Below are 14,047 nucleotides of genomic sequence, written 5' to 3'. Positions count from 1 at the left end.
ATTGGTTCCACTCAGGATCTCCGGGCTGTAAAGGGAGAACATGGAATGACTTTATGGACTCACAGTTCTCCCTTGAAGTTGAATCACCTGATGTCATATATCAGGTGATTGACAGGTGTGTGGCTCTGCCCACCTGTCAAGTGACCTGCTCTGGCTTGATCCAAACCCCCCCCCCCTGAATAAGAGAAACAGGCTTGTTTACCATTAACCCTTCATGTTTACAGTAATCCCCCCCAAATACAGTCTGAGAGTTTTAAAACCAGCCACAAACATTCCTCTGCTTCTTACTGTGGACATTCCATTCATGCCACATTGCTTGTATAAAAATTACTTTATTATATTATCATTGAAAATAAAAATACTTGACATGAATCTTAAATACTGACACGAGTCTTTCAAATACATATGCGCACAAACCAAATATGGTCAAACGGTTATTTATACTAGTATCTGCTGAATCTTCTCTGTTGAAAAGAATGTTTTCAGATTTTGAAGATTTCATTGTCAGAACTGGATTCCTTAATCTCCATAAAGGTTCGTTGATTTGATGTGTTCAAAAAACCTACTTGCTTTGCACACAGTATTTCCAAAAGCAAGCTGGAAAAGAACAAAATAGAATTGTTAAAACATGATTCATATGGGTGTGTCTCGCATCTGGAGCTTTGCTTATTCTGGACATACCTGAGGTTCAGTTCACCACTATCTATCCCCCTCTACTCCCCCATTTCCATATGCCTGTTTTTCAGAAGGTCTATTTGATTATTAACAAACTTCTAAGCTGCTCAGCATTACAACAGACCGACAGAGTGGTTTCCAAAATACTGTAAAACCAAAATATGATACATAGAAAACAAACAACTGACGTTACCATTGAATTATTATGATACCAGCACAGATAAAAGCAGGGGCTCAACACATCCTAAGATTTGAATAGTTACCATTGTTGGCATCCATCTGTCTCGAGATAATGGAGTGTGCCTCCAGGGGTGAAGTCAAACTGCTGTGTTAGCACGGAAGTGACCTCCCTGGGCACAAGACTGGGCAGCGTGTATGAAGGTCCTGAGCTGTCTGTACCACAAGACCCCCTTGCTCGGCCTCACTGATGAGGTCCAAAGGAAGGAAGAGCAAAACATTTGGCACCAGCGGCTGCAGGGGTTGCTGGAAGGAGGCATACAGGACAGCATCCAACCATCTTTGGGGCTCCAGATTTGTGCAGAGTTTACTCCTTAAGCCTTTTCTTCTACTGAAGATACCCCACAAGGCAGAAGAGGTTTAGGACCAGAGTTTTCCTTCTCCTGGAAGGGCTACCTCCCCAGTTTGACAAGCCCTATCTGCCCCTCACTTCTCTCTACAGCATGTGCAGAAACCACTTTTCCTGACCACTGGACCTACTATTAGTCTCATCGCTCAGTCCACCAGAGCCTGTCTTCGCACGCAAAGTCCCTAACTCCCTGAGGATTTGAGATCCATTGGCTACCCTCACCTGGTTTAGCTGATGGTGGGATAATGGGAACCCCCCACCCAGCCAACCTCAAATCCCAGGTTGGATGGTACGTTATGTGGAGTGGTGCCCACTATCTAGTATGCTTAGAGAGATATGACATATTGACTATGTTTATAATTACTGGTATCTTGACTTTCCTCCAAAGAGCTCCAGGCAGCTTACATAGTTCTTCCTAGTCCATCTTACTGTGAGGTAAGTTAGCCCTGAATTAACCCTAGAGGGTGTGCCTAACCCTAGAATTACACGTCACAATAAAGTTTATATGTACTTTCTCCTACATGACTAGCTTTAGCTTTTTAACTGACCAGCTGACCTCTGCTCCAGCAACCTTTTCTTCTGCCAGTAGTGGTCCATGGAAACCCCTCCAAAGCACGAAGCGGCTTCCTATAGCAGGTGTCATAGTGCAACACCATGAGGGACAAAATGAAGATTCCCCAGGATCAGTGACTCGGGAAAGGAGCCTGGTCTCTTGGCCTCCACACACTGATGGCTGTTTCATGACCCAACTGTCTTTATTCAACACTTCAGAGTTTTAGGCAATCAAACAGAAAGGAACCTTATTTTCTCACTGGAAAACACACCTCTTTTCTTTGCTTTCTTAGAAGATGATGGTGCTGCTTTCCTGAAGTTTTTCCCAATTAAAGGAGATTTTCTCAGGTGATCCTTCCTTGATTCAGCAACATCATCTTGTTGCGAGAAAGAACGACTGGCCTGAGGTTCATCTAAAATATCCTGTCCAGAAAAGAAGTCCAGAGAGAAAAGGTTTTAAAAATTACAGCTTAAGAGCATAAATGTAAACCTGAAATGAGAATTTTAAAAATAATAATTCTGGATTCAGTCATTTACAATGTGTGCATTGATATTTTCACTCTTACAAGGTGTGCTCCATTCAGTTCAATGGAAGGGGAAGTTCCATTTGCATGCTAAGGGCTGCTGCATGCTTAAGGTTAGCCTGTAACTAAATAGCCTTTATTTGCAGCTACTTCAGGCACCCTGGGGAACTCACAGGGTGAGTTAAGCTTCAGGGAGATAAGCTTCAGGAACCATTATTTAAGTATATCCCTGGCAAAAGAGAACAATTATTCTGAATACTGGAAACTTTGGTAGGAGGTGTTTAAAAAGCTGACAGCTTCTTACCTTTCTGATTGTCTTTCCAAACTTTTTGGCGTAAGCTGAAATGCAAATTGGGAAAATTATTTAGTAGATACTTTAAAGAGAGTGAAAGCATGCTACCGCCACCATATAATGCAGGGCGACACTTGTGGAATTGTGCTGAAATTTGGAGAGGCACTACCTTCCAAGACCTGGGGAGAAGTTTCAGAAATGGTGTTCTTAGACCACCCGCATGATGCCCTTCAGATCATGCCACTTGAAACTAATGAGGCTCTGGCCCTCTGACCTCATCTAGGTTCAGCCTAACAATGCCAACCATTTCTCTCTCCCAGCCCTCCTTTAGCCTGATGTTTAGCTGAATGGCTTCGTTGCCTTGACTTTATACCCGCTGCAGATATGTAGCATTTATTGCTGCTTCCCATGCCAGCCCCTAAACTCAGGGTGATTTAGAACAGTGGTCAGTGCACACAGAACTGCATTCTTCCTTTAAAGGCACCCAGTATCTCAGCAATAGGGTTACTTTCACCTCTTCAAATAAATCTGCACACTGGGTTTTCTGTTTGGACACTTTCTGTTCCCCAATTAAGAGAGCATGGGCATTTCTTGTTTTTGTGGGTTTTATGCTACATGGGGTAGTTTTATGGAAGAAGCATACTTTTATTCTGTGTAGTCTTAAACAGGGCATACATGTTTTCTCAATTTATGTACGCCAAGCAGTCTAGGGAAGGAGTGGGTAGGTTGTTGCCTATTTCAGGCTCATTATTTTTTGTTCCTGTTATTTTATGCCTGTTGGATTCACCTACTTTTTAGTATTAGCACTATTATTAACCTGTGGTATTTCTTGTAAAACATCCATACATAGGAGTAACCCTCCCCCAAAAACTTCAAAGATTTCCCATTTTAATGTTCCTTTTCATTTGGACCTGTGAGATACGTTCTGGACAAAAGAAGTGCAATTCTGCAATGTTTGAACTCTCCTCCTTCTTTTTAAAGATATAGCACACATATCAATGGTCAAAAAAGCATTAATTAAATGTTAGGTGTTCTTTGAATGTTGCCAATATCCAAATATTTCAGAGCATGAAGCATTGCAATATTTGAAACACATATCATTGTAAGAATTGAAGATATAAAATATCAAACCAATTTGCTTTGCAAGTACCATAAATAATGGAGACATAGATGGAAGACAATTAAGACCAATGCTTCATTTTAAAAAGACCACACAAAAATATAATGAAAGACACTAGCATTTGTCAGAGGCATTTTAATCACGAGCAGAGTATCAAACTCTAAATGATACAGCTCTGTGAAATACTACATAGACCCCGGAGTCTCAAAACGTAAACATCTCTGAACTTGAAGAATAGAGCTTGTGAATGGCTTTTTCATCAAAAACCTAATGTCCAGTTCTTCTCTTACACTCTAATGATCAAACTGATGGATTACGGTAGTTTGTTTCTCATATGGCACTCAGATAGATCAACAATCATTGACCTTATTTGTTGCATGCATATATTTTTGCAATCGATACATTTTAAAAATATGCAATCCTCTTTTTGTCCCAGTACTTTTTGCTCAGATGAATCAGTTTCATAATGCTGCAATCCTCTACACGCAGAAGTAAGGCTCATTTAACTCAGGAGGACTTAATTCCAAGTCTGCGTGCATAAGATTGTTATTTACCTGGGTATAAGCCCCACTGAATGAAATGGAGCACAGTTCTGAGCAGAATTGCTTTGCTAGGCTGCAGTCTAGCAGTGGGGCTTACTTCCAAGTAAACCTGCATAGGATTGCTCTGCACATGTGTCCATAACTTGACATTGTCTCCAACCCTTTTCAAATGGTTTATTATTTACAGTAATATGATGAATTTAATTATTTCTATTGTAGTGCAGTTCATTTCTACACACATTCATGCAGTAATTGTGGACCTGAAATTAAGTGACTGAACTGAAAGGATCTCTAAAACCTTTTCAACTTGGCCCCAGTTTTCCTATGAGATTGCTTTAGCCCACATGTGCCCCCTCAACCACTTTGAGTGGCAAAATTGGCACTCCTATAGGTGCCACATAATAGCCATTCCACATTTGTAAGAACTCAGTCGTTTAGTGTGGCAGTGCCTGCACTTTGGAACTGCCTGCCTATTGAGATCAAGCAGACACCTTCACTGTATTCTTTTCAGCACCTGCTAAAAACACCCTTGTTTAAATGAGCCAACTCAGATGCTTAGAAAGTTGAGGCAAATTTAATCTGTTTCATTATTTTAACTTTTGTAAGTATTAAGTATGCCGGTGATTTTTTCTCAGTTTTATTATTTTGCAAATTGCTTTGACGTGTATACATTTTATTAAATGAACTATTTAAAAAAATGAATTAGTTACATGCCATTAAATTTATTGCAAACAATCCATTATGACTTAATGCATCCATACAGTTGATGGTGGTCAATGGTTATTATATGAATTACCTTGAAGTCCTGTGGTCTTGGGATCTAATCTAGGTTTGGTACTTTTCTGTATGTCATCAAATGCTGATAAAAATCCCAAGATCTTCCTCTGCTGATTAGATGCAGACTCTTCCATGGCTCTTTGGCTTTTACCTGAAAAGAAAAAAGACCTATGGTCTCATTTCTTGTAGCATGTTGATGTCGGGGAAATGGCCAGCATCATATAATTGTGAATTTGGAAGGGACAACATGGGTCATCTAGTCCAACCCCCTGCAATGCAGGAATTTTTTGCCCAAGGTGGGCTTGAACCCACAACCCTGTGATTAAGAGTCTCATGTTATGCCAACTCATATAGTCAAACCTATGCTTTTGATGTAATTCACATGCAAATGCCCAGTACCTGGAAACAAATCTGTCTTGTACAAAGTCTAGTGGTATGAAATACGGTTGGTGGAGTTCCTTAGATTCTGACTCATCTCTGTTAAATGTTGCTTTCTGCAATAACACAGCAGAAGTCTTCCTTTTTTCTTGAAAAACTTTTCATTCAAAACTCTGCTTAAATTGGCCACACTGTGCAACGAAGGCATTAACAGAACCGGTAGTATGGGAACAGAATTTTAGCTTACCTTCTTGATGTTGAAGTTTGTCAAGCATCATTGGAGGAGACATTGTCTGAACTGTTGAAGAAAAGGCAACAATGATGAAGAGACTAAATAACAAGACCCCAGTTTCCATTGCAAAAAAATGGGATTGTGTCAGTTCCTAGGTCTGTCCTCTGTTAGCCAAGGGTCGGTCAAGACTCTTTGTCCAAGTTTTCTGTCTGGTCAAGTACACGGCACTAGCTACGGACTTTTAAACCCTTGTTTCCTTTCGTTAGCCAGAAAATAAATTCCCCCTCAAATTCCACTTTACTAACCTGCATTTTGACATTTGGCGCCCCGTCTCTTTCTGTTTCCTGAGGTTTGCTTTGTGCCCTTCTAGTGATAGTCTCCAACGTCAGAGCTCTTTTCTCTTCTTAAGCAAACACATTAACTTTGTGTTATCACTGCTTGAACAGGACAACCTCCAAAATGTGTACGCAAACTTTGGGAATAAAGTAACCGGACTGGGGGTGGGGAGTGACGGCGGAAGGTCAGCCATTGGAGACGGAAAATAACCTTATGCTTTACATTGTCTCCATTCTGATTTTTAATGGGGATGCTCATTAAAATGGTACGATTCGAAACATGCTGGTGATGACGCCAGCGGTCAATCTAGCAAACATCCGAGAGACAAAGACTCAAAAGTGAGCTGCATGGAGACTGGTACTAAAAGGAGCAAGGAGATAAATGTAGGATGATAAAGTCAGCCCAGAAGGACTTGTCGGAAGTGTGTCCAACTCAATAAATATCTGAACCCAACGCCACTTCACCTTTTCTAATGGCTAAGAGATCTCCCTTAGCAGGCTTCAGAGGTATTTGGAGGTCACAATAGGTTTCTTAAACCAAAAAGTCCTCCCGTTTCCTGAATGTTATAGGACATTGGAGGTGTAGTTAATGGCAACCTTCCCAGTCAGCTGCTGCTGGAACATTGATTTTTATACAAAGATGCCTCAAACCTTGATCTGAAGATACAGTACCCCAGCTGTCTGCATGAGAACTTTAACAGTTCACAGGAGATAATAATCCACACCACACATTTAAAGCACATGGATTCAAGTTCTAAGAAAGGAGATTCCATCTAAATATCAGGAAGAACTTCCTGATAATAAGAGCTGCTCAACAGTGGAATAGACTCCCTTGGGAGGCGATGGACTCTCCTTCCTTGGAGGTTTTTAAGCAGAGGTTGGATGGCCATCTGTCATGGATGCTTTAGTTGAGATCCCTGCATTGCAGGGGGTTGGAGTAGATGGACCTTGAAGTCCCTTCCAATGCTACAATTCTATGATTCAACACACCTTTAAAGGGCATGACTTCCCCCAAAGAATCATGGGAGGTGTGGGTTGTTAAGGGTGCTGGGAATTGTAGCTATGTGAGAAGGAAACCACAGTTACCAATATTATTTGGGGGGATGTCATGTACGTGGAATGTGCTTTCATTGTATGATGTAGAACTGTCTGCAGGTGGCAGTGATAGGTGCCCTAGATACATATCTCTAGCCCCTTTCAGGTATTATTTGAGGATTAAAAATGAACCTAGAATATACTCCCGGTTTCCCTAAAGTTCACAAAATTTATGGGGAAGATGCTCCAGAACTGCAACAACACAAGTCTCCTCACGGCAGAAGGTTAGAAAGCTAGTTAGGAGCATAAGGCTCTCAATGGCCACCAGCCACAATGGTGAGGTTCTACCTGCACCGTTGGAGATGCTATGTCTCTGCCTACCAGTTGCTGGAAACTAAGCAAGGGGAGAATGCTCTTGTACTCAGGTCCTGCTTGTGAGCTTCCCACAGGCCTCTGGTTGATCTCTGTGAAAAAAGGATGCTGGAATAAATGGGCCATTGGTCCCATCCAGTAGGCTCCTCTTGTCTGATATGTTCTTATGCAAGGAATGACTTGGAGTAGGGAGTATTGTCACCCCCACATGCATGGAACCAGGGGTGCACCGCCCCCATGCCCCCCCGTTGTGACGCCACTGCTAGAAGTAAAGCAGCAAGATGGAGAAAGAATCAGAGCAATGTTTGAGAGCAATCTTTGATTTCTGTTTGAATTGGAGGCTAGGGGAGAAACAAGACCCTTTTGGGGTTTTGATGCTGTGAACCCGTCCAGGTATGCAGGGCCTTTTTTCAGCCAGAACTCACTGGAACTCAGTCCTGGCACCTCTCAGGTGGACACTATTGCCATTATAGGAGAACAAGGGAGGCATTCATGGTGAGTTCCGGCACCATTTTTTCTAGAAAAATAGCACTGTATATATATGTGTGAATAAACCATATATCCTAAAGACACTACAGTTTCCACTGTGCCTCTTTCCCCAAAGAAAACATGAATGCTGCGTAAGCACCCAGAACTCCTGGAATCTCACACCATTCAGAGATTGGGCTGGCGTGCAACAGGCATTATGATCCTGTGCTTTGGATTTATAGGAGCTCAAACTATTTTTACCCAGCTCACATATAATATTTACCTGCTTGAAGTTTTACATGTTTTCTAATTTGCTGCAGCTCAGTGTGGTACCCTCCATGGTTCTAGATTCAGGTAGGTAGCCGTGTCGGTCTGACACAGTCGAAATATATAAAAATATATATATAAAATTGTCCAGTAGCACCTTAGAGACCAACTAAGTTTGTTCTTGGTATAAGCTTTTGTGTGCATATATATATATACCGTATTTCTCATTCTATAGGACGCACTTTTTCCCCTCCAAAAATTAAGGGGAAATGTGTGTGTGTCCTATAGAGCGAATGCAGGCTGCACCGCTAAGCCCAAAGCCAGAACAGGGAGACGGAGCACTGTGGAGCGCTCCGTCTCGCTGTTCTAGCTTGGGGAAGGCTGCGCGCACAGCCTTTCCAGGGCAGCGGGGTGTCTTCACCCCGCTGTCCTACAGAGGCTAGCAAGGCTGTTCCCAAGCCAGAACAGCGAGGCGGAGGGCTCAGTCTCGCTGTTCTATCTTGGGGATGGCTGCGCGCACAGCGGGGCGCTGCGCTCCAAAGGCTTCAGGGATCTTTGAGGCTGGCGGTGGGGGAAAGCAGCCCCACAAGCCTGGGTGAATGTAGCTTGAATGCACCGTGTTTTAGAGGGGGAGAACAAGAAAAAAAATATTTCCCTGTTCTCCCCCTCCTATGGTCCGGTGCGTCCAATGGAGCAAAAAATACGTATATTCATCCAGAATCCGAGACCTGGGAGAAGAGATAGTGGAAGAGGACTGGAAGAAATTTAAAGATTATTTGCAAAAGCATTGTAAACTGTATGAATGTTAGAATGATGCAGGATAAAAAGATAATGTGGCATTAGTGACAAATTTGAGAGGAGTATGTAAAAATTGGTTTATAAGAACAAAGGTGAAATTTGAACAATATTATGTTAAGCTAAATAACTGATAAGAAAAGGGAAAAATTAGAGATGTAATAGCTGAAATATATAACATAAAATAAGATTTGAAAGAAGGTGAAGTATTGCTGAATAAGATTTTGTAAACAGGAACACAGAAAAGGGAGATGTGAGGGAGTCACGAAAGAAGGTTATGGAAATAATATTTAAGAAAGTGAATCTTTTTCTTTTTTATGCCTTTTTATGTCTTTTTTGCTTGTTTTTTCTCTATGCTTTGTATGTTTTTCTTGTTTTTATTTGATCTATGGTGTTTTTCTTTTTATGGATTGTGAATGGGAAGTTTGTTGTGTTGTTAAAACTGTTTAAAATCTCTTAATAAATATTCTTTAAAAAAAACAACGTATATTCATTCTAATTTGCTGTCAGTTTAAACTCAAACCTCCATGTGTAGTCTCTCATTCACTAGGCATGGACTCAGTTTAGAAAACTCTAGCTTTTAAAAATGACTAGATAAGGTATCTCCGTTCAATGCATCAACTCCTTTGTCTGTCACAGAACTCAGGAGTGTCCCTGATGTCCGCTATGCAGCTGTACACACAGCAGTCAATGTGATTTTGTCCTCCCAACTTTTCAAGGAAACCTTTGGCTAGGAAGTACACAAAAGACCATCTCAGCAAAACTTACAGACTCTGCTTTTCTACTGTCCCCAGATCTTGACACATACAATGACCTCTTCAACTTAAACCAAGCAAAGTAGTTCCATGTGAACCAGGAAAATATCTGCTGAGTTCACAGACGAGCAGACTTTTCAAACTCTTTTTCAAAGCCATATTGATTTACCAGCATGCCAAACAGCATTAGGATCCAAGAGCAAATAGCTCAGGTCTGTTTCGGCTGTTGAGCTTCTCCCCCCCCTCCCCCGCCCCGTGCCCTGAGTTTCAGATTTAATATCTGAGCAGCAAAAGTTATTTATATCACTTTCATTTTGAAATGGTTGCTTTTGTAAAGTCAGCAACATCTTTTGTGATTGATCTAAAAACATGTGGAAAAGTAGCATAAGAATTTAAGGATTTGAGATGTACTTGCCCCCAAATCATATGAAGTTCCATGTAAGGATGGAACTTATTCTCTTATTCTCCCCAGAGAACTACAGTTTTCAGTGTTTCCTGTGAAGAGGAGTCGCTTGTTACTCCACTGTGGAAAATGGAGCTCTGGGAGGGGAGTAGGAGTCTCCTAAAAACAACCAGCACCCTTAACAAACTACAGTTCCCAGAATTTTTTAGAGGAAGAAATGACTGTTAAAAGTGACACCCTAGTTGTCATGACAATGGGAAGGAGGAAGAGGGTCCTGGCAAAGGGTGTAGCTGGGACTGGGACAAACAAGGGGCAAGCTGGGGATGGGGAAGGAGAGGTTGGTGCAGGAAGTACTCACAGAGTGATGGAGGATGACGAGGGGATGGGGGCACCCATCACCAGAGCCAGAGGGACCCCTGTCTCCACAAACACAGTGGGCTCTGAGATGTAGGGACCAGTAGGAGTGGTGCTCCTGGAGGCTGAGGCAGGCCAGGACCCACAGCTCCCTAGCTGGTCAGGTGGGGCTCCTTAGCTCTGGGAAGAGGTGTGTGATTCCTCAGCTGGAGTAGACTCAGAACAGGTGAGGGTCACATGACTTGTCAAGCCCAGGTGCTGCAATTAGCATGCAAAGTATAAAAGGCTGCAGACCTGAGGTGCTGTGTCTGCTCAACTGCCCATGTTGAGGGACCTTGGCTGGGATGTTCCTGGAATACCATGGAACTGTGCTTTGGGTTTGACTCTGGATTGTATCCTGATTGCTGGACTTCAGACTTCACTACTTGGATTGACTCTGAACCTTGTTTCCTGAATTTTGGACTTTGCTTGTGTGGGTCAACCCTTGAACTTTGGACTTGGCATCCTGACCTGTTGCTAGGTAGGCCTGACTTAAAAAAATCCTATGGCTAACCTTAATGTGTTGCTATGACCTTTATAACCAACCTTTCAAAAGTTGTATTGACTTTAAAAACATTTTAGTATATATCATGGTTGTTGCTATTAGCTGTCTTGAGTGATAATGTAAAAAAAGGGGCAGGGTACAAATTCAAACAATAAGTGCATAGTTAATTTCATCAGGTGAAATTTCTTTCACTACTTCATGTTGGTGTGAAGCTTCACTGTTGTATTTGTGCCTGTTAATGTGTCTGTAAAAAAGGCAATGGAGTCTTGTCAGAGAAAAATGTAGTTTCCCCAGTGCTGTGCATAGCAGTGTTAAGAGGCTGGATGTGCTGAATAAGGTGGGGTGCTTTTGTTGGCACTGCACAAACCGTGATTTGTTCGCTGCCAATTAAAATGCAATCATAGGATTAGACTGTTAACAATAACTCTGTTTGGCAAAATGCCCCATTTGCTTCTGCATCAGCCTTCATTTCCCACAAAACATTTTGCACACATTCTTAACTATATATTAATGCTGTGTGAGTGTGTGAGTACTCGAGCGCGGGAATCGTAGCCATTAAACACGTTTAAACCGCAGTCACATTTTAGGTTCGTTTGTGTTGCAATGTTGGTCAAGGGTGTCCTCTAGTGGTACAACTGCAACCTACCACTTAGCAAGAACCACGAAGGAAAAGAAATCCCAGATGTGTCGGGAGAAAGGGGAGGGAGGATAACGTCAACCCAAACTCTAGATTCCCTATCAGAGCAACTAGTAAACTTAATAGCTGTTTTACGTACAAACAAATCATAGGCTACAAAGAATAAAGTATTGTTTGAGAGGAAAATGAAGCAGGCCGGGCATTTTGAAAAGGCTCTCATTATGAAAGCGAAGAGGCTTCACTGCGTTTGTGTGTGACATCCAGTCTATATTCTTAACTCCATGTGAAATGACCTGCCAATGGAATGTAGAGACTTTTGAAGGTGGACTCTTTCATCCTGTTTCCAGTCAGTGTGGAGAGGGCACCAAAAAACAACATTTGGGTCCACAATTTTCAGGAGGGGACCTTTTTTCAGGCCAGGGGCCGCTCATTTTTGGGCAGCCTTCCAAGGTTCATATGCCAGTGGTGGGTGAGGCCAGAGGCAAAAGTGGGTGGAGCCACGCTATGTCACTGTTATGCAGAAGGCTAATTTGTACACAGTGACGCACCTCTCTCTATCCTCCCTGCACACTTGCAAGAGGCATGGGCAGATTTCAAGGGCACATTCCAGCCAATCAGAAACAATGAGTGCACAGCAGGGCCAGTGAGGGGCGGGGCCTGGGGAGAGTTCCCAGGGCCAGATGGAGGGTTGCATTTGGCCCCCATCCCTGTTTTACAGCATAATCTCAGATCCTCCAAGTGTTCCTATTTTAGTAGGACATCACACATTTCAGAAGCCTATCCCAATTTCTGACTGTGAGGCTAAAATGGAGTACTTCTGAGTGACACCAGTACTCCAAATTCACAATGGCCACCATTGCCATATCACCTCCATCTTATTGTAAACACGGGCAGCCATCTTTTTTTAAAGTACAGTGTCCATTTGTAGATATCATTATATGTACAGTTACTCTGCTGCTTCTTGCAGTGTTTTTGAAGTAATTTTTGCCTGATGTGGCAGAGGTGCTTTGAAGCTGCTCCTAGCAGTTATGCTATGAAAGTGAGAAAGTATAAGAAGAAAACAGCCCTCAGCCCATCTCCTAAGTAGAATGATTGAACCATTGCTTGGGCAGTTCCTAGATGTACAGAGGAAAGAAATGACAGATTTGTGATCTGTTTTCAAATTTTGGTCCAAGGGAGTTTGCCTCAAAGTGAAGATTTGCCCTACTTCAGAAGCACAAGCCAACTCGCAAGAGCTGGCAGCTAAAGACAAGGATGCCTGGACACCAGGACTGGCTGCTCACAACCTTGAATAGAGATGACTATCCTCTTCTGTTTTGAGTGACAGTCTCAGCAGTAGGGAGGCAAGGCAGTCTCCATGCAGGACACATGCTAGAGACTTCATAAGAGCAACTCTCAGATGTTATTTCCCCCCAACAGCAGTCGTCCTCAGGATGAGCCTCAAATAGGAAGTGCCTTGCCCGAGAGGAGCCTCTTCAGTTCAAGGGGCTCAGTCCGCTTTAGCAGAGGAGACAGACACTACTCCACTAGTAGGGTGGGTTGAATTTTTCAACTTCCAAAAACGAGGGGTGCTTAAGAGTTGCAACATGGCTTGGGAATTCAAAAGTATTTGAATGAAATTAATATAGTTTTGCTTGGTAAGTAAAATGTGTATAAAATTGCATTAAAATGAGGGGGATGGATAGCATCTCTAGAAAATGAAAGAACAACGTCAACAAAGACTGTTCTACAAATAGATATGGTTCCATACAATTTTTGAGGAAATACCAAGGGGAAAGTTAACGCTTCTTAATTCACAGCAACTTGGAAGAAGCTCTCTTCTTCAGTTCACCTAAGCAGGTGCCACTTCTCTGTATATTCTGCTGCTCTGCTCAGGTATCCAAGAGCTTTTTCTTGCCCTAATGAATACACGAAGAGTTGGCTGGGATGCTGCAAGCCCAAAAAGCTTGCCAACTATCTGGCCAATTCTTTGACAGCAACCTCCCAGTCATCTGCTGTTTCTCTCTAATACTTCTCTTTTTGGATCTATTCCTCCATTTCTTCTTCCACGTTTCATTTACCTCATTTCAATTTCAATGCTGTAAAATAAGTAGTAGTGATTCAACAAGGCTGAAACTTTCAAACAAATGTGTTTAAATTTGACGTCAGGGGCTAACAGGGACGCGGACTTATAAAAAATATTGGGGGGGGCCCCGGGAAAGCTCATGAATAATAAATAAGCTCATGAATATGCAAATAAAGTGGCGTCGCCTCCTCGTGAGCGAATAGGGGAGAGCGTGCTGCGCCTATTAATCAGCTCCGAAGGAAATTGGGTGGAGCTTTTGCTCGGGAGGGAGGGCAGGAGGCATGCAGCCCGACCCTGTGCATTTTGGGCTGGGGGAGGGGCGGCGATGGCGCTCTGCTG

At 42.5% G+C, this 14,047-nt stretch overlaps 2 protein-coding genes across 4 annotated transcripts in view; one reads left to right on the top strand and one right to left on the bottom strand.

The window, feature by feature from the left end:
- KCNE2 (potassium voltage-gated channel subfamily E regulatory subunit 2) overlaps window positions 1-14,047 on the top strand; it is a 232,155-nt gene that overhangs the window by 157,838 nt on the left and 60,270 nt on the right. The window lies entirely within an intron of this gene.
- LOC308589181 (uncharacterized protein) lies at window positions 392-13,472 on the bottom strand. Of its 3 annotated transcripts, XM_081198077.1 has the most exons (6): window positions 13,411-13,472; window positions 5,694-5,744; window positions 5,088-5,219; window positions 2,642-2,676; window positions 2,086-2,236; window positions 392-597 (listed from the first exon to the last, which is right to left on the bottom strand). In XM_081198077.1, exons 2-6 carry the CDS (start codon window positions 5,734-5,736, stop codon window positions 563-565), a joined length of 396 nt encoding a protein of 131 aa, XP_081054203.1. In that variant the 5' UTR covers window positions 5,737-5,744; window positions 13,411-13,472; the 3' UTR covers window positions 392-562. The 3 variants fall into 3 exon arrangements, with proteins under 3 accessions (XP_081054203.1, XP_081054202.1, XP_081054204.1); XM_081198076.1 differs by lacking the exon at window positions 13,411-13,472 and having other exon boundaries at window positions 5,694-5,985; XM_081198078.1 differs by lacking the exons at window positions 5,088-5,219; window positions 13,411-13,472 and having other exon boundaries at window positions 5,694-6,053.

Source organism: Podarcis bocagei (assembly GCF_964188305.1).
Source record: "Podarcis bocagei genome assembly, chromosome: 6".
Taxonomy (NCBI): Eukaryota; Metazoa; Chordata; class Lepidosauria; order Squamata; family Lacertidae; genus Podarcis; species Podarcis bocagei.
Note: the sequence above shows the minus strand (reverse complement) of the source record. Positions and strands in the feature narration are given on the sequence as shown.